General features: G+C 34.2%; 2 protein-coding genes across 2 annotated transcripts in view; one reads left to right on the top strand and one right to left on the bottom strand.

Moving 5' to 3' along the window:
• The window catches only part of LOC148940055 (solute carrier family 35 member F5), a 107,296-nt gene extending 101,133 nt beyond the window's left edge, over positions 1–6,163 (top strand). Inside the window, exon 14 of the mRNA XM_089106062.1 lies at positions 5,975–6,163. Within this exon, the coding sequence (XP_088962188.1) occupies positions 5,975–6,041 (67 nt within the window). The 3' untranslated portion in view covers positions 6,042–6,163. The remainder of the gene's footprint in view (positions 1–5,974) is intronic.
• A 3,258-nt stretch (positions 6,164–9,421) lies between these two features.
• Lipt2 (Lipoyl(octanoyl) transferase 2) overlaps positions 9,422–20,140 on the bottom strand; it is a 38,699-nt gene continuing 27,980 nt past the window's right edge. Inside the window, exons 2-3 of the mRNA XM_089105719.1 lie at positions 12,321–12,614; positions 9,422–10,742 (exon numbers count right to left, since the gene is read on the bottom strand). Coding sequence (XP_088961845.1) covers positions 10,474–10,742; positions 12,321–12,614 — 563 coding nt within the window. The 3' untranslated portion in view covers positions 9,422–10,473. The remainder of the gene's footprint in view (positions 10,743–12,320; positions 12,615–20,140) is intronic.

Raw genomic sequence — 20,140 nt, 5'->3', positions numbered from 1 at the left:
AAAATCTTATTTGAGTCGTGTTATTTTTTAGTTTAATTGAGAAGTTCTAAGGGAAGTGGAAAAGAGGAATTTATGTGTAAATCTTGCCCCCCCCCCCGGTGCAAATACTTTCTTCTCATGAAAGATCCTCCAGAAAACCCCCACACAAAAAAGTTCTGTATGTTTCCGAATGACAATACTATCTGTAAGCAATAGACAAATAAAAAAAAACTTGAAAAGGAACTGAAACTTCTGCAATGGGGTTATCTGATTATTTTGTAGCTAGGAAGAGAGGGAGATACCTCAAAGGGTGCATTTTGATGCCAAAACATCTCAGCTCTCATTGAGCCTTCAAATAAATACAGAATTAGCTCTAAGGGAGAGACGACAGGAGGATGGAGGTAGAAATTGTTTGATAATCCCAGGCATTTCTAGACTTTTTTTATAAGCCGAAAGTGATTGGAGACTAACCAACCGCAAGAGGTATTTTTTTTGTGGGGGGGGGGATTTTACACGGGTAGGTATTTTCTGGGAGGGGGGTATTTTCCGTGAGGTGTTATTTTCCACGGGATATTTTCCTTAAGGGATGTTTTTGGCGGAGGGAGGGAGGTAAACGGCGGCTCTCACCGTCTACATACTGTAATTTTTTTTACCACTTCGCTTATTTTGTTTTCATTTTGTGGTATTTTCTACGCTCGTAGTTGTTTATCGTTTGGTTTGGAAAAGGTTAATTACCTGCTTCGGTGGAGCCGACACAAAAGCTACTTTCTCTTTGTGTTTGGAAACTTTTGGTTTGATTTTTTTTTTTTCTTACGTAGATGAATCAGACCTTTCCTGAACGATGAGTAATAAAAATCTGTGCTGAAAATATCGGAACCTTGAGAATTTAGATAAAAAAAAATCACTTTTTTGTTGCGCTTTCTTTAATTGGGGAAATGGTGGGTTTGGAAAGGGTGTTCGTTGCCTTCCAATCACTTTTGACCCTTAAAAAGGGCACTAGAACTTTCGATTTCAAATCAAATGAGCCCCTTTGAAGTTTTTACGACGACCCCTTCCATATGAAGTGTCTCTGGGAAAAACAAAAATAAGAATAAAACATTCGAGCCGTATGGCCTTTACTATAGGCAACTCTATAGCATTGCCTCTGATAGGTTTTAATCAGGCCTGGTGTAGAAAAGAATCTCTTATTACTAGCCATTGTGATAGGCAGAGTAATGAAGATTTGACTATTGCCTTCAGACAATTACAGAGTTCAAAGAAATCTTTTGGCTTATTGGCTAATGAGTCTATATGTCTTCTCACGAGATCCATTTGCAAGGCCAGCAGAGTTGTGATAATAAAAAATTGTTTTTAATTTGCTGCTACACTAGCTAGTCGGCTAGTAATGATAAAGTGCAGCAAATCGACAACTATTATTGAGATTAACTCTAACGGGGGAAAATCATTCACAAAGCAGCTTTTAAACTTGGAGCACAATCTATCTGTCACGAGAAAATTATCCCTTCTCAAAACATTTTTAGTTGATTCTTTCACTTCAGCAAGATTGCTTTTTTCCAAAGTCCGCATTGTTACAAAATCACATAAGCAGGAAGCTACTTGCTGTGCATGCTTTGTGTCTTTTACACGAAAAATCAGAATTCTGAGAATTGTGCTCAAGGTCTTCAGTGAGACTGCACTTACAAGAAGATTATTTTGCTCTATGAAAGATTTTATTAACAACATCATCAGTTTGCATGTCTATAATTTTATCTTGCGTACCTGTAATAAGACCAGTAGCTCAAGAGAAAACTAGGTCTATCTCCCGCAGCTGCTCAGACAAAGTTTGTGGCAGAAAATTTTTCCGCTAGATGGAGTATAAATATAAATTCAAATGTATGAAGTCTGGTTGCAAGTTCGTGGGCCTGAGCTGCCAATTCTCCGTCACTAGATGTTCTGGTAATTGATAAAAAGGCCAAAATACAGTTGTGTCTATTCAGTACTTTGCTCACCAATCAATTTTGGTATGGCCAACTGTAGTAGATGGTTTCTCCAGCTGAAGTACAGTTATGCCGGTTGCTTTTTGAGCATTAACAAATAGTTGGTAGCGTTTATTGCTATTCACAATAAAACAGTATATCTCTGAGAAGAAAGATGCCATTCATCTCTAGTTCTGAATGGAGTCATCCAACACAAGGTTCAGTCAATGATTATGGCAGTTAATATAAATGGCATGAAGTACAAATTCTATAATACAGGCTTGTCCACCTTAAAAGTGGCCGCTAATGACACTGGTTTGGTATTTTCACATAAAAATGAAAAAACAACAAATTTTTACTTCCTGGATGTTGAAGAGTAAATTCCCCTCCCCCCATCATAGATTTTTTTAATTAACATCAATTGATAGATCTGAGTTTTTTTATTGCTCAGGTTTTTCTGGTATGGCTCTCATTTGTTATGTTTTTTCACCATTTTTATAAGTTAGTTCAAGCAAAACCCCGCCCCCTCCTCCTGATGATAAGGCCTTTCATTTGTGAAATCGAAATATTTGTTCTTTGATTGTTGGAAAAATTTCTTTTTAGCTCTCTTATTAACAAATCCTGTCCATTTTCATATTCTCGTTTTGTTATGATCTTTGGTGTGTGAGATTAAGTACCGTCCTGCAAGATTTGTAATGATTCTTTGAATTGCCCTTTTATATAATATATTTTTCTTATCTTTCCTGAAATTTAAAAAAATTAATGGTCGGAAAGTCCCACTTTGATTTTTTTTAAAATTCCAGACGCTAAATTTCCAGACAATTTCAAAAACAAAATTCATGAAATAACCATTTTGAATGAAACCAAATTTCAAATTTAACGTGTTGACTGGTGACAAAGAATAAAAAGCACAAAGAGTTTACAAAATCCCATATGGTCTAGTACCTATTAACAATAATACGTCTATGGCTGCTAGAGCGCAAAAAGTCCGCCGTTGTAAAAAATAATGTTTTATTTACAAAGTCCAGGAACAGAGAAGACCTGAGTCACACACGACTCAGAAATGAGTCAAAACATATTCACGATCAGACTCAAAGACATATAAAGTGCGTAATACATATATATAAAGGGACAAGGCTGTATCCAGGACTTTTGTTTCGGAGAGTTTTTTAAATAAGAATTTCTTTTCGGGGGGTGGTAAAAAAAAAACTTAAAAAACACACAAAAAATTTGTTTATTCATTTTTATTACGTTTTTACGAGTCATACAAACATTTCGGGGGGGGGGGTACAAAACGCCTACCACCCCCACCCCCTCCTGAATACGGCCTGGTATAGGGGACCACTACCCAAGAATCACGTAACCGCCAAGTTTTATTTTGTTACGGATCCTGGGTCAATTACTTGATTGCAATGATAGTTGGTCTCCATAGCTGTTGTAATAAGTCAATAAATATGTGTTGCAATATACGAAATAGGAATAATGAATAAATATGTTTGAGAATGACGCCCACTGTATATTGTTGTGAAGTACAACTGTATTAGAAACGGATTTGTTTTAATTGAGAACACTTTTTTTACACAATTTGTTTTTTTCACAGTTCAAATCAAATTGACAGAAATTCTCACAGCTAATTTGGAACTCCTCCTAAAATCAGTGTGGGGCTATAGCTTCAGCCAGCCCCCCCCCCCTAAATGACGCCCCTGACACAAATGTGCCAAGGGATATAAAGTATACTTGTGTTCAGGCTTATAAGATAAGATATTTATTTCAAAAAATGACTATCACAAGCCCCGAAGGGCCAAATTCGCATTTCGGAGTCATAAAAAAAATCATAAAAATAGCAAAACAACTAAAAAACTGGCTAAACAATGCCAAAAACAGCAATATGAGAAAAGCATATAGATAGATACTTTATAAGCTATAAAGTAACTCCAATTGCTCTCTAACCTCATTAGTAAGCGGACTAACAAAAGAACGATAACTTGTCTTTTTTTAACATACTCTTTGAGTTGGAATGAACAAAAAAATTCAAATAACCACTACATTTAGCCTCAAGAAGATACAAAGCTTAAATAAGAGCCAAAGTTTCATCCTGGAACCAAAATTTCACCTCGTTTCAATCGCATATTCTTATTTAATATTTCATTCCAATTTATAAAAATACCTAAAATCGTACTTTTTTTTTATAGAAATTCGCATCCATCAGGAATCGAAAGTGTCTTCTAAAATCCAATATACTGCAAAAAAAAAAAAAAAAAAAAAAAAAAAAAAAAAAATGTAGTAGAAATGGGTAGTAGTCCAGAATACCTAACTTAGAATTTTGGGCTGTAGAGTCTCAGATTTGCATTCATCTAAACTTCAAATGTTCAAGTAGGTTTGCCAGGGATGACTTATTAGATATTCGTCATAGAGGTTCCTGCAGACAAATCTTAATCTTTGGAGGATACTCTATCTACCATCCTACCCGCTGACCAGGTAACCATACGAATACAACTTCCATTCTAAGCTCAAAATCTTTCTGCAATAACAGAGGAACTGCTGCTCTCTCAACATCCATTCCCAACACTGAAGGGTATTCGATACTTCAAAGAGTCACTTTATCCTGTTCATCATAAAATTTTTTAGTTTGTGTGGAAAAACTATTTAGAATTGATTGGACGGTCCTACCATAACTTGTAGAGCTTGTCCGAATAAACGACAGAAAACTAGAAGTCGACACTTGATTTCCCAGGAATCTTCAAGAAACCCTTAAATTTCTTTCATTTGTGCCAGATAGAGAGATATTCAGTTTTATTGAAAATCACATCATCAGAAAGTGTGAATTTTGTTTTTTCGATTAAACAGAGATTTTTCTTTTATAAAATTCAGGAAAGGGCAGTTCTTAAAAATGCTATAACATACCTGCTCGAAAAACGCTGAAAATGTGTTTAAAATAAATGTCATTTGATTAACCTGGCCGCTCTGGGAGTCCCTTTGGTGCCACCCGCTTTGATTAACAGACTGGCCGACTAAGTTTCACAGTCTTTTCAGTCATATTTCATAGTCAAACCACAAATTCTCAATAGTTTTCAATGATAACTAGTCCCCCTGGGATAATTTGCAAATGAACCCTTTGTCTTTGAGACGGTCTGCCTATGCTGAGACCTAGGAAAGCCCATTTTTAGGCTTCAGCCTCCTCCCACACACACACACACACACACAAAAATGACTGCCCCCTAAGTAACTTGTTGTGCCCCTAGAAAACACTGTACGTAAACAAACAAATGAAGTGTCAAACGATTCAGCCTTACTGATTTAAAATCACGTGAAGAAAAGAGATCTGTTCAATGTTCACCGCCTGGAGCAGATAAGTATGATTACTAAAGGAAAAACAGATCTTAAATTTAAAAACTAATTTCTATTCTGCTTTATCTTATTCTATTGTTTTTATCTAAGAATAAAGTACTTAAGTGAATTTTTGACAATTTATTGAAGTAATGAGCCCTTTGTAAACTCGGAAACACCGAAAGTTCGTACAAAAGCACCAAAAATCATAAAAAAAACAACAAAAAACACATTTGTGGATTAACCTTACAAAGCTGCATAATAAAGCTTTCTGTGTCTAATGCACAAGAATTCAAGAGATTATATGATTATAATTGCATGTTAGAATTCGCCTTTGTTACAGGGCCTAAATCTGTAGTAGCCTTGTTTATTGTTCGTGAGACAAAAGAAGGGGGTATGGTTGCAGCAATAGCTGCAATCCAGTGACTATCCATCCACGGTCTATAATGTTCAAAGACGTTTTCTCTAAGCAACTGCCTTGTGACAAATATTTTCCATTCTAAAACATAAAACCCAGGACTAAGAAACGCTAATGCCTTATTTATATAAAACATTAATATCATTAAGCGCTTTATGTTTTCATTGCATAATCAATTCTATTTTGTTTTAGTGTTTACATTAAAACTTTAGTTTTTAGGTTAGCTTCGAACTTCTGGGTGATTTTGAAGGAGTGAAACAGTCTCTAGTATATTCTTTACAGGGCTTTTTTTTAGGGATGACGTCAAATACGAGAGTGAACAACGGGAGTTTTTGCTGAGCGAGTCCGACTCAGCACTATGATCTTTTAAGATGTGTCTCTTTGGTAAATTTTAATGTAATGTGTCTGGTATATTCAATACGATTTGGTGCAGTTAGCTTAAGTGTTTTGTAAACCTTATTTTTCAATACATGTTGCATTTTCACCTGAAGTTTGAACTGTTGAAGATATTAGTCGGCGTCAAGAAAGGACCTTAATTTGGCTCGTTGCCAAACAGTTTGTCTTAACTTTAGTAGTTCGGCGATAAATTTACCATCAACTAATTTTCCTCACTATGGACTCTGGATTATTTCTTGTGCAGTTCCTAAAGTCAGTTTTATTAAAGCAAAGCATTACGTATATGTACTGGTTTCTTTAACCTTTATAGTATCGCAAGAGAAACAATTCTAAATGAATTAGTATTTAGGACTTAGATTGGGTCTATTTTGCATTGTAGTAAAATCGCATGATGCTGAGAATCATGGCACGAGCTTGCATGGCAAGAGGACAAATAATTGCAAGGTAGTATCCACGATTTTAGTTAGGAGTGATGACAGGATCCAGAATTATTTTGAGGGTAGTCTGAATACAGAAAACCTTTTATTACTCATTTACAGGAAATTCTTCCGGTTTTACTCAGATCTTACATATTCCTTAGCTTCAAAAGGAGAGAGAACCAAGTCTCTGTATAGGTATGTGTACCACAATATATTTTGGGAGAAAAGGTGACGTCATTTGGGGATGGGACACGATATTGAAAGAAAAAAAAATCATGTAAACGGCGAATTATATGGAAGATACACCAAATTGCTAGAAAGTTATAAGAATCCCAAGGTTGGGGGGGGGGGGGAGCGTGCTTCCGTGAAAACTACTAGTCAAATCTAGAATTTTAATTTTTTGGCTTTGTCCCCAGGTTAAATACGGGGATACAACTTTCAAATTCCGATTCAACACAAAAATGAGTAAAGTATTGAGATAGTATGTTAGAAAGTTGTGGATAAAGTGCAAACTTTTTTTTATTCATTTTAAAGCTTGATGACTTTTTTTTGGACGTTAAATTCAAATTCGGCAAACATGCTGTGAAAGAAATTTTAAAATAAAATTCCGATCTATTCTATGACTTTTAATTCGTTGCTTGAGTGAAGGAAGGTCGAGGTGGTGGGATTGATGCTCCCAAGAAGATTCGTGTCTAGTTTTCTACTGTCTATGTTATTCACCAGTTTTCCTAGCGTACCGGTTGTAGCAAGTGATGATACCACCTATTGGCACTTACGTAGGATTATAATTTTGTTGGGTGTTGTTTTTCCTAGGGCAGAGGGAAGGAGGGGGGGGGGGTAAACTTTGTAAAAACTATTGAAAAAAAATAATGAATTATATGGAGGACATAAAAAACTTTAGCTGAAGTCGTGAAAATCAAAAAGATGGGCCCAAAAGCCTACTCCACCTCTACACGTGCCTACGGCAGCTCTTACCGAATACACCTGGAGGAACTTATTATGCCATCTTTATAATTTCATGCACTTTGCTTCGGTACCAGATTTAGCAAGTTGTAACTAGATACTTAGAATTTCTTGAGTACCGTAAAGAGCAAGTACTTGTTCAATTTTAGATCCCTAAGGGCGTAACAACTTAATAACTTGTTTAGGGGCAGGTCATGGGCGCCCATAAGCTGAACTCAAGGGGGGGGGGGGCAAACCTCATCTAATTGGCACTTTTAATGCTATATAATAGAAATCTCTGAACAATAAATATAAAAATAAGGCAGCATCGTTCAGCCAGGGGGGAGCAGGAGCCCCCCCCCCCATATGGGCGCCCATGGGCAGGTTATCTTATGCTTATACCCGTATTACTGTGCTTTTAGCCCTATGGATCAAGGAGATGTGAAGTTAAGGCCATGGATAAAATTGTTGAAGATCTAGAAGATGCAGCCAGACGGCAAAATAGTAAAACAATGTATTGGACTGTTAAAAAAAATAAAGACGGAATAGTCAATCTGGACTTGTTCAGTCAAAGACAGGAACTGGACTACAATTAATGATTTAAAGAGGGATGGGCAAAACATTTTGAGAATTTGCTAAACCGTGACAGAGTTAAAGGAAATGATACAGAAAAAAACAGAAAACTTTGTAACGCTTTGGAAGTAAATGAAGATTAATTTTGCGAGGACAAATTAGAGACAATACAAAAAAGTAAAAAAAAAAATAATAAAGCCCCAGGTGCTGGTAGTGGGGCAAATCAGTTTCATAAATATGACGGTTGTGCAGTTCGAGCTAAAGCTCTAAAAATTATGAATATTATTTTTGAAAAAGGGAAAGTGCCTAGCGAGTTTAGGGAAATCTTAATTAAACACCTCTATGAGAAAGTTGATAGGAGTGCGTGTGATAATTATAGAGGCATTCGCTTGGTTTCTGTAGGAAGCCAATTACTTAGTATGGTTATACTTTGTAGAGTTAGAGATGCAGTAGAAAAATTTTTAGGAAAAGTAAAGTGGTTTTTGGATAGGGAGAGGATGCATCGACTAAATTTTCACTCTCAGATTAATAATTGAGAAGTGCCTGAGTTATCAGACCCCAAAGTCCTCAGTTTTAGAGATTATGAGCGAGCGTTTGATTCAGCCGATAGAAGAGTTTTAACGAAGGTCCTATCCTTTATGGTGTACCAGATAAAATCTTTAAAGTGATTAGTGCTACGTACCAGAATAACATTGCTACGGTTAAAGTAGGAAATGAGGTTAGTGGCTAGTTCCGTGTTGAATCAGGAGTTAAGTAGGGTTGTGTTTTATCCCCGTTTATATGGATTGTTTTCATAGACTTTATCCTAAGGAGCACGACAAAAGCTATGGGATAGCATGGAACAAATGAAAAAGTAAAACAGTCCTAGACGTAGATTATTCTGATTAATTGATTCTAGATGAAATTGTTAGTAAAATGAATGATGTTTTGGAGATTTTGAGAGTTCAGAGTGCTAGGTTTGAAAATGAACTTTAAGAAGATTAAGTCGCTTAGACTGGGAATAAGTGAAGATAAAGAGGCGATGTTGGGTAACGATAAAATTGATCAAGTGGATAACTTCACTTACCTAGGTACAGTGCATTTTCACAGTTGGAAAAAAGTTTGGAAGAATAGGAAGACAAGTCTGCGAAGCAAGATTATAATAATAGAAGCTACAGAAATGACAGTGATCCAGTATGGTTCTGAAACGAAGGCACTCCGAAAGACTGAAGAGGATTCGCTAGATGTTTTCCAGTTGAATTGTTTACGGATTTCATATAGGAAGCTGTACAAGAAATGCGGTGGTATCCCGTTTCCTACGGCTATAATAAGAAAAAGGTTGAGATGGCTAGGACAAGTTCTGCGGATGAATGGTGATAGATTGTCAAAGATCGTCGTTTTCGGCTAACCATTTAGATCCAAATGAGAAACAGTTGTCCCCGAATGGGGTAGGAAGAGGTCGCAAGGAACGATTTAATGGGAATTGAAACCTCTTGGGAGGGTGTAAAGAGGCAGGAATAGATTGGGATGGAAGAGGAACGTGCTTAGCTGTGTTGGTCTCAGGTGACTCGGTGCTGCGTTAGTTGTTATTTAATAACTAACGCAGTAATAACTTCGCAGTAGATAATAGCACTTATGATAATCAAAGAAACTATAAAACAAAACAATGTTCACCGATGAAAGAGTATGGGCAATTTATAAGGGTGGACACTGACGTTAGTATAAATAAAATCGCCAATGCCATATAATGTTTGGAATTTCTTACCATTTTTTTCAATCTTCGCAACCGTGCTTATTTCAGAAACTGGAATCAGTCACTTTAGATGGGTGTCACTTAAATCACTTCACTCACAACATTAACTTGACTTTATGATTACATTAAAAAACGCAAAACACTGGGTGACACTGGTGATTTTTTTTTTACAACGCTAGCGCAAGTTTCCACTCTCCTAAGTTACCAATAGTCTTTAGTTTTGATCTTCAAATGTTACTTCTGGTGCAACCGTAGCTATAAAAGTTATATTTACTGTATAGTAGCTTAAGTTTTGTACTCTAATAATATCAAAATCAAAGGTGTACACAGACGGTATGGCTGCAAAAATTCAAAAATCTCTATGAGATATTTTTTTTCATCTTACCCCCTCCTTCTAAACTGAGCATATTTGATAGACTGTTCAAAAAAAATCTAGTATTTCCTTTGGTTTTCGAGACATTGACATAATTTAGTTTTCCAAAATTATTTTTACCACGTCATGTAACCATGAAAAAAGAATCTTTGTTGTACTAATTGCCCCCAAAAAGTACACTTTTATAATGAATACTAAGGTCTTATGTATTTTATCCCAATGTCTGATTGGGTAAGGTCCTTTCAACCAATCTTGGGGAGGCATCCTTCCTCCTTTTAACTGAGATCATCATAAATTTATAAAAATAAAAATTATTACTCTATTTATTTGTCTATCATATTTACCTACTAGCAACTCTCTTAAAAAGCACTTTTCAATATCGTACTAACTTCTTCCTTAGTCTCTTGTTCATCAACAATAAGTAATGGGGAATTCATTGTTTTGGAAAACTGGCTGAGGAACAATCCAGTACCTTCTTCAACACTAAAATTTCTTCCCAGTTCTTTTGATAATGAAGTGACACCTTTGTCTAGAATACCACATGGCACTATATGATCAAACCATTTAAGATCTAAATTGCAGTTTAATGCTAAGCCATGTGTGGTTACATTTCGTTTTCGATGCAGACCTACAAAAGATCAATTTCAAAAAACTGTATCCATATAAAGGTACACTAAAAGTTTAGGACTGCAAAATTAAGAAAAACTTAATACAAACTTACTTCAGAAAAATTCCTGTAAACCAAAATATCTAGTTTGCAATTTTAGAAATAATATGTCAGATATATACTACATCAGTTACGAGAATTGCAAAAAAAAAAAAAAAAATGCATTTCTATTGCTTTTATGTATCACCAGAAACTAAAGAATGCCGACTACAGAACAAAAGAGGGGTAGAATCCAGGATTAGACATAAAGAAAATATTTAGGATGAATGGGTTTAGGTCTTGAATCTCTAGTTTAAATGCATATTTGCACACATGTTTGAGCCTCGGTAGGGGGGAGGGGGTTCGAAACACGAAAAAGTAAGTAAAAGACATTTTAAGAAAAAAATTCCTGGGTATCTATTTTTGGCTAGAGATACTTCAAGCTTTAAAATGTTTACCAGAACATCAACATTTTACTTTAATTTTCTAATTTTCAGTAAAGCCAGCTATTATATTCATAAACAGTCTGTTCTCACCATTTTTTTTTCAATCTTCGCAACCGTGTTTATTTCAGAAACTGGAACCAGTCACTTTAGATGGGTGTCACTTAAATCACTTCACTCACAACATTAACTTGACTGTATGATTACATTAAAAAACGCAAAACACTGGGTGACACTGGTGATTTTTTTTTACAACGCTAGCGCAAGTTTCCACTCTCCTAAGTTACCCATAGTCTTTAGTTTCGATCTTCAAATGTTACTTCTGGTGTAGCCGTAACTATAAAAGTTATATTTACTGTATAGTAGCTTAAGTTTTGTACTCTAATAATATCAAAATCAAAGGTGAAGACAGACGGTATGGCTACAAAACTTCAAAAATCGCTTATGAGACATTTTTTTTCTTTCATCCTACCCCCTCCTTCTATACTGAACATATTTGATAGACTGTTCAAAAACAAATCTAGCCAGCCATTTATAATGTTTAAAATGTTCCCTGTCCCCTCCCTAAGGGAGGGGATTGTAATATTCGAGATATTTCTCTAGGCCTGGAGGTAATATAGGACATTTTTCCCTTAGGGCCAAGGACGGGGGAGAAACACGAAAGGTACATTCGCCAGCATTTTTTCTAAGAGAGGGACAGTTGTGACATATATTGGAAAGGGTTTCTTCCAACCACTGTACACAGTTATCATTATTAAAATAGCTTTTTATTATCAGCTTTTTTAAACCAAGGAAAAAGTGTTCTTTATTGCTTCAGTAGCCTTTTTAAAATTGAGATACTTCATTGTTAAAAGAATCAATTTGAATTTCCTCAAATTCAAGTAATTTCCCTTCATTTCGTAAGGTTAGGTTTCTCAAGATCTTTTTCTTATACCATAACAGCGAATCTAACTTTATTCTCATCATTTTCTTCCTTCTAACTTTTTTTTGGCAACTTCTTAATTATATTTATTATACTGTACACCCATAATTTGGTTTTAAGTTTATCCTTTTTCCATCATGATTTTATTTTCGGTTTAGTATTTTATGGTTTAGCAAAGAGAGAAAAAAAAATTACCTATTGCGCATACTTTATTATTTCCAACCCACACACCAGTATGTGGAGATGTTGATGCAAGTATGCCTAACTCATCACAGACAGAAATAATAGATTGTTCAATAGCAGAAACAAATTGCCGAATATTTTTGTTATAGCAAGTTAAATTCAATATTGGATATACAACCAGTTGTCCAGGCCCATGAAATGTTATCAAACCTCCTCTATTGGTTCTATAAAAATCAGCGCCAAAAGACTTCAATCGAGATTCAGCATCAGTAGAATATTCCTTACTTCTGATCCCAGTTGTGTAGACTAAAAAAAAAGAAAAAACATTCTAAATAATTGGTTGTTGTCGGTTACTGATCTGACGCCTGCGAATTACAACGGGTAGCTGAGGCCTAAATGCTAGCGCATTCTCCAGAGATTTTTTACACTTTACAGTCAGTTTTCAGTTGGGTTTCCAATAATCACTGTGAGTACACGTCTTTCTTTTTTCTTCCTTATTATGCCTGAAGGCAATCAACTGTAAATACGGTTTAGAGAAACTGTATGCATTTGGTAGCTTTCATTAGTTCGAGGAATTTTATATGCAGTTCGGTAAGTATACTCTGTTTTGTCAAATGGCAGGGGGATCAGGTTGAAACTTTCAGGAACTTTGTTTTTTAGGGGGGAGGGGCAAATAGTTTTTCGGCGTTCCTCTCAAAAAAGTATACACTACAGTTTGTTCTTGTTTTTATACCTGTTATGTGGCATGCTCTTTGGTTAGTAATTAATAATAAATTGCATCCTGTCTTATGGCTCTCTAACTCTTAAGGTCTTGCAAAAACTAGGAAAAGACAAGGGAGAAAAATATTTTGGCTATTTGTTATATTCCTCAAATAATAGCCTTTTTTAAAACTAATGCTGGGAATTGGAAAACTAAAGTGAAAATTTGGTCCGTTGAATTAAAGACACAGCCTACATATAATTTATTTGCTCGAGAGCAAGTACGAGTAGTTTGCTTGTATAGTAGGCATCTAGCAGTAATTTTGCGTGTCCTTTAAACCTTTATAAGATGAAGTCCAGTATTCTAGTTCTTCAGAACTTAAAATTAATTATGCATCTGAAACTGCACATGGGCCTGCACAAGCACATTAAAATGTTTAAATTAAGATAAATGTCCGAGTTTACGTCTCTAAGAGAAATAGCCTCCTGTAAAAGAAATAGATTTCTTAAAAAAAAAAATCAGGCATCTAGCTGCTACCATGTAGCATATGGACATACTTTCCCAATGAAGTCAGTTCAACGCCCATTCATCTTGGAATCTATTAAGTAACAAAAAAACAAACTGAATCTTTTTTTAAACTGAAAGAAAGGAGTGACATTAAAACTTAAAACGAACAGAAATTATTCTTTATATGTAAGGGACTGTCCTCTCCTCAACGCCTCGCTCTTTACGCTAAAGTTTTTTATTGTTTTAAAAAATAAAGTTGTGAGAGAGAGTCAAACCTTAGCGTAAATAGCGAGGCGTTGAGGAGGGGACAGCCCCTTTCATATACGGAATAGTTTCTGTTCGTTTTAAGTTTTAATGTCACTCCTTACTTTCAGTTAAAAAAAACTTAGTTTTTTTTAATTTAATTTCTGAACGTTTTTGAATTAATGCAGCTTTGATTTTTGCTCGCCGTAAATAATTAAAACGAAATTTGCATATTAAGTTTACTTTTTTTGCTAAATGGCTTTCTCGAAATTTTGCTCTGACGTAACTTACGTATCGAACTTCTATATTCGTATGTTTTTATTACGTATATTAGGGAGTTCGCCCCCCAAGTCAATACCTCGCCTTTTACGCTAAAGTTCGAATCACAAACCCCTGAATCACAAAGGCCGGTTAAGTTTTAATGTTGCTCCTTACTTTCAGTTGGAAAAACTTGTTTTTTATTTAATTTCTGATCTTTTTTTAAGTAATGCTGGGAAATCCGGCGCCCCCTTCATAGAAAAGTCATTTCCCCCAAGGAAACATCCTCCGTGGAAAAATCCTCCCCCGTAGCCCCCTACTCTGACTCCCCCCACCAGACAAAAATCCCTCCTGAAAAACTGTATAAAAGTATGTATACTTCCCAATAACTAATACTATATGTAAACAATGGGCAAAGTTCACGGCTTGCAGCAATTCCCCCGGGAACTGTGGAGTATTAAGTCATCCTCAAAGACATATTTATTAGATTTTCGACTATACGGAACAAAATGGCTATTTCAAAATTTTGATTGGGTGACTTCGGGAAAAAATGAGCGTGAGAGGGGCCAAGTTGCCCTCCAATTTTTTTGGTCACTTAAAAAGGGCACTAGAACTTTTAATTTCCGTTCAAATGAGTCCTCTCGCGATATTCTTGGACTACTGGATCGATACGTTCACCGCTGGAAAAAAAACAACAAAAAACAAAACAAAAAAGAAACAAATAAACACGCATCCGTGACCTTTATTCTGGCAAAAAATACAAAATTCCACATTTTTGCAGATATGAGCTTGAAACTTCTATTGTATGGTTCTCGGATACGCTGAATTTGATGGTGTGAGTTTCATTAAAGTGCTATGGCTTTTAGAGGTTGTTTCCCCCTTTTTTTCGAAAATAAGGCAAATTTTCTTAGGCGCGTAACTTTTGATCGGTAAGACTAAACTTGATGAAACGGTAAGACTACATATTTGAATCAAAATTTTGTTTTATAGAGTTTCGGTTACTATTGAGCCGGGTCGCTCCTTACTTACAGTTCGCGGTAACGAACAAGCACATCAAAGGCAAGGCAGATGGCCCTCAGCAAAAAAAGTTGAGAATCCAAGCAGGAGGGGATAGTAAAGACTGAGGTGCAGAAAGGAGATACAATGCATCTGCACCTGCAATATCACCACATACAAAATTTATGTATGTTTTATGGTTTTTGTAAGTGAGAATGGAAAAACATGAATTTTCTCACATTTATGGATCTTGTTTGGACGGTTATGTGTGTTGATCAATTTATTTGATGTTTTTCATGGATGTCAACAGTAATTCATGTCTGTTTTATGGTTTTTGTCAGTGAGAATGAAAAAACAGTATTTTTTCACATTATTGGATGTCAACAGCAATTTATGTCTGTTTTATGGTTTTTGTCAGTGAGAATGAAAAAACAGGAACTTTCTCACTTTCCTGGATGCCAACATCATTTTATGTTTGTTTTATGGTTTTTGTCAGTGAGAATGAAAAAACAGGAATTTTCTCACTTTTATGTATGTTTCTTGGACGGTTATGTGTGTTGGTCAATTTATTTGATGTTTTTCATGGATGTCAACATCAATTTATGTTTGTTTTATGGTTTTTATCAGTGAGAATGAAAAAACAGGAATTTTCTCAATTTTATGGATGTTTTCTGAATGGTTATGAGTGTCGGTCGATTCATTTCTTGTTTTTCTTGGATGACAACATCAATTTATGTCTGTTTTATGGTTTTTGTCAATTGATTACATAATATCTCCAAACAGATAACACTACCCACTAATTTCCTATCTTATGCTCTATAAACAAGGGCTTTCTCACTCCAGGAACTATATTCAAGCTTTAGCATTTTGGGGTTTAAGAGGAAAAAAGGTACCTAGGTTAGTTTAGGTTATGTATTTATTATATGCTATGCTTTATCCCCACCCACCTAATGTGCCAATATACAGCCAAAATTTGTTTCTAAACTATTACATTTTTATCCTATTTTGTTTTATTTCACTAGCATTAACCAAACTTAACTTCTCGCATGTTCCCCAGATATTAGAACAGTACCTTTTTTTCCTGCATTGCTTTAGTATAAGTGTGACATCCTTTTCACTAATAAATACCCATAATTTTTTGAAGGCCTATAGGATATATGTTCTGAAAATTCAATCGGTTATTATTATAGTTGCTGGTTTGTCGGTGATTCCAGGCAATTTGATGTTCATAAGTTAGTCCAAAAACTTAGCTGCTCTTGCCTGAGACTATAGGAAGGCAGACCTTATGTCACTTGTTCACCGGCAAATCCAAGCAACTTGTTGGGTCAACCAATTTTGAATGAATTTTGTGGTAGTGTAACTGTCTGAGCTTATAAACTGGGTTACCTGTCTAAGACTTTAGACAGGTAGACCCTATGCCACTTGTTTGCACACAAGGACAGGTAACTTTTCAGTCAACCAATTTTCAATTAATTCTGTTTTAGTGTAACTGTCTTGGCTTATAGATTGGGTTTTCTGACTGTGGACTGCAAGTCCAGGTGACTTAGTGGTCATGTTAATCCTAAAACTTGGTCAAAATGCCTTAGACTCTAGGCGGACAGGCCTACTTGGAAAGTCTACTTGAATTACAATAGAGATGACTAAGATTTTTGAGCTGACTCACAACAGACAATGTCTATGGAACTTGCTGATGAAGAAGCATCCTAAGCCTAATTTTCCTGGCCACATAGATTCTCAGGTAGGTTGACTAAGTTTTAGGATTGATATGTGACCACCAAGTTGCCTGAACTGTAATTGGAACTATGAAAGGCCATCTGTATGACTTAGTTGTTTTCTCTATGTATCACTGGGGTAATGTAATTTCTTTTGTATAACATTTTAGTGGATCATATATTCAATAAGAAAACCAAAAGCATTCTGTATAACTTTATTCATGTTTCTCTGAAATAATTTGATGTTTAAAAAGTCATAAAGAAGACTATATCATTTTCCATGTTTAAAGGAAACACAATATTGCCTATTGTTTTGATTTTATAGTGCTTTGTATATAAGAGTAAATGACAATATTTGTTGCTTAGAGTATAAAGAACCAATGACTTTAATAGGCCTAGTCATACAGTGCTCACTCGAGTAATTTGTATTTCTAATATAAAAAAAAACATAAAAGGTATATGCTACTATTATGTAGTAACTATGAAGTAGATTTATTTCAAAATATTCAAAAAAATCACACAGCATACTAGGTGTCTTACCTTAGTCTATATATCGTAGGCTATCAGTGGAAGTTATTAGGTCTTCAAAGCACCCAGTAGGGTAGCTTACATATTGATACTTTCTTTTAGAATCATTAGTATTTACCTTTAAACTTCTTCATGGTTAAAAGATCCTGAACTGTAGAAAATCCGAGTAACATCAAGACTATGCCTAGTCTAGCCAAGCTCTTTTCAAGAAGCATTCTTTAAAAGTATTTTTCAAAGAAAAGAGCTTTGCTGAACTAGGTTCCAATTTCTGTTTTACCAGAACATACAAGAAAACAACACTTTCTGAGGCTATATGCTGATTTATTTATTTTTTTGTCATTTTCTGCTGTTCTTCTGCTTTTTTAACAGCACACGTTCTTTATTTTTGAAAATGGCACGACCTTTCGGACATTATGTAAACAGGTGATTTTTCTCCTTAAAAGATGAATTTTTGGTTTTTCACACTAATTTAAGACGTATATGGGCTGTGTAAGTTTGCACTTGTCCAATTTAAAGAATTAGTTTTCATTTTAGGTGTCCTTGGTACGTTAAGAGTTTAGACTTTTAGCTTAGAGTTTTTTTGTTAGAGTTACTCTCTAGTTTAAATTTAGTTACTAGTTTTTAGCTTAGAGTTTTTGTTTAAGTTAGATTTTTCTTTTATGTAATATTTTATAGTCTTGGATTATAGTCTTAGCTTGGAGTTTTAGTTTAGTTTTAGTTAAGAGTTTAGTGTTTTTAGCTTATAGTCTTAGTTTAGAGTTTTTGTTGAAGTTCTAGTTTAGTTTAGATATAGTTTGGAGTTTTACCTTAGAGACTTAGATTAGAGTTTTAGTTTAGTTTTAGTTAAGTCTTAGCTTAGAGTTTTTTAGCTTAGAGTCTTAGCTTAGAGTTTTTGTTAGAGTTCTAGTTTAGTTTAGTTTTAGTTAAGAGTTTGGTGTTTTAGCTTAGAGTCTTAGCTTAGAGTTTAAGTTAGAGTTGAACTTTATTTTAGTATTAGTTAAGAGTTTAGAGTTTTTAGCTTAGAGTCTTAGCTTAGAATTTTTTTTTGTTAGAGTTCTAGTTTAGTTTAGTTTTAGTTAAGAGTTTAGAGTTTTTAGCTTAGAGTCTTAGCTTAGTGTTTTTGTTGAAGTTCTTGTTTAGTTTAGTTTTAATTAAGAGTTTAGAGTTTTAGCTTAGAGTCATAGCTTAGAGATTTTGTTAAAGTTGAAGTTTAGTTTAGTAATAGTTAAGAGGTTGGAGTTTTACCTTAGAGACTTTAGTTTAGTTTAGTTTTAGTTAAGAGTTTAGAGTTTTTTAGCTTAGAGTCTTAGCTTAGAGTTTCAGTTAGAGTTCTAGTTTAGTTTAGTTTTGGTTAAGAGTTTAGAGTTTTAGCTTCGAGTCTTAGCTTAGAGCTTTAGTTAGAGCTCTAGTTTAGTTTAGTTTTAGTTAAGAGTTTAGATTTTTTAGCTTATATTCTTAGCTTAGAGTTTTTGTTGGATTTCTAGTTTAGTTTTATTTAAGAGTTTAGAGTTTTAGCTTAGAGTCTTAGATTAGAGTTTTGTTAGAGTTCTAGTTTAGTTTAGTTTTAGTTAAGAGTTAAGAGTCTCGAGTTTTTAGCGTAGAGTCTTAGCTTAGAGTTTCTGTTAGAGTTCTAGTTTAGTTTACTTCTAGTTAAGAGTTTAGAGTTTTAGCTTAGAGTCTTAGCTTAGAGTTTTTGTTAGAGTTCTAGTTTAGTTTAGTTATAAATAAGGGTTTTTTTTTTCCTTAGAGACTTAGCTTAGAGTTTTAGTTTAGTTTTATTTTTGTTATAGTTATAGTTAAGAGTTTTGTTTTTTACTTTAGAGAATTAGCTTAGAGTTCTAGTTTAGTTCAGTTTTACTTAATAGTTTAAAATTTTATCTTAGGATAGTAGCTTCTAGTTTTTGTTTGAGTTCTATTTTAGTTTAGTTTTATTTAAGATTTTATAGTTTTTTGATTATAGTCTTATTTTAGAGTTTTTTTGTTGAATTTCTAGTTTAGTTTAGAGTTTTAGCTGAGACTTAGAGTTTTAAGTAGAGTTCTAGTTTAGTTTAGTTTCAGCTTAGAGTCTTAGCTTAGAGTTTTTGTTAGAGTTATAGTTTAGTTTAGTTATATTTAATAGTTTAGAGTTTTATCATAGAGTCTTGCTTATAGTTTTTGCTAGAGTTCTAGTTTAGTTTAGTTATAGTTAAGAGTTTGGAGTTTTACCTTAGAGACTTAGCTTAGAGTTTTAGTTTAGTTTTACTTAAGAGTTTAGAGTTTTAGGTTAGAGTCTCAGCTTAGAGTTTATGTTAGAGTTTTAGTTTATTTTTATTTAACATTTTAGTTTTTTTTTCTTAGAGTCTTAGTCTAGAGTTTTTGTTGAAGTTTTAGTTTAGTTTAGTTTTAGTTTAGAATCTTAGCTTAGCCTTAGAGTTTTAATTATAGTTCTAGTTTAGTTTAATTTTAGTTAAGAGTTTGATGTTTTACCTTTGAGTTTCAGTTAGAGTTCTAGTTTAGTTTACTTTTAGTTAAGAGTTTGGAGTTTTACCATATAATCTTAGCTTAGAGTTTTAGTTAGAGTTATAGTTTATTTTAGTTTTAGTTAAGAGTTTAGAAATTTAGCTTAGAGTCTTAGCATAGAGTTTTTGTTTTAGTTATAGTTTATTTTAGTTTTAGTTAAGAGTTTAGAGTCTTAGCTTAGAGTTTTTGTTGAAGTTCTAGTTTAGTTTAGTTTTAGTTAATAGTTTAGAGTTTTAGCTTAGAGTCATAGCTTAGAGTTTTTGTTAGAGTTAAAGTTTAGTTTAGTAATAGTTAAGAGTTTAGAGTTTTAGATTAGAGTCTCAGCTTAAAGTTTTAGTTAGAGTTGAAGTTTAGTTTAGTAATAGTTAAAAGTTTAGAGTTTGACCTTA

Source organism: Artemia sp. Qi Xiang Cuo, chromosome 20 (genome assembly GCF_049724085.1).
Source record: "Artemia sp. Qi Xiang Cuo chromosome 20, ASM4972408v1, whole genome shotgun sequence".
NCBI classification, from domain to species: Eukaryota; Metazoa; Arthropoda; class Branchiopoda; order Anostraca; family Artemiidae; genus Artemia; species Artemia sp. Qi Xiang Cuo.
The sequence above is the reverse complement of the archived record's forward strand: the minus strand, read 5'-3'. Positions and strand labels throughout refer to the sequence as shown.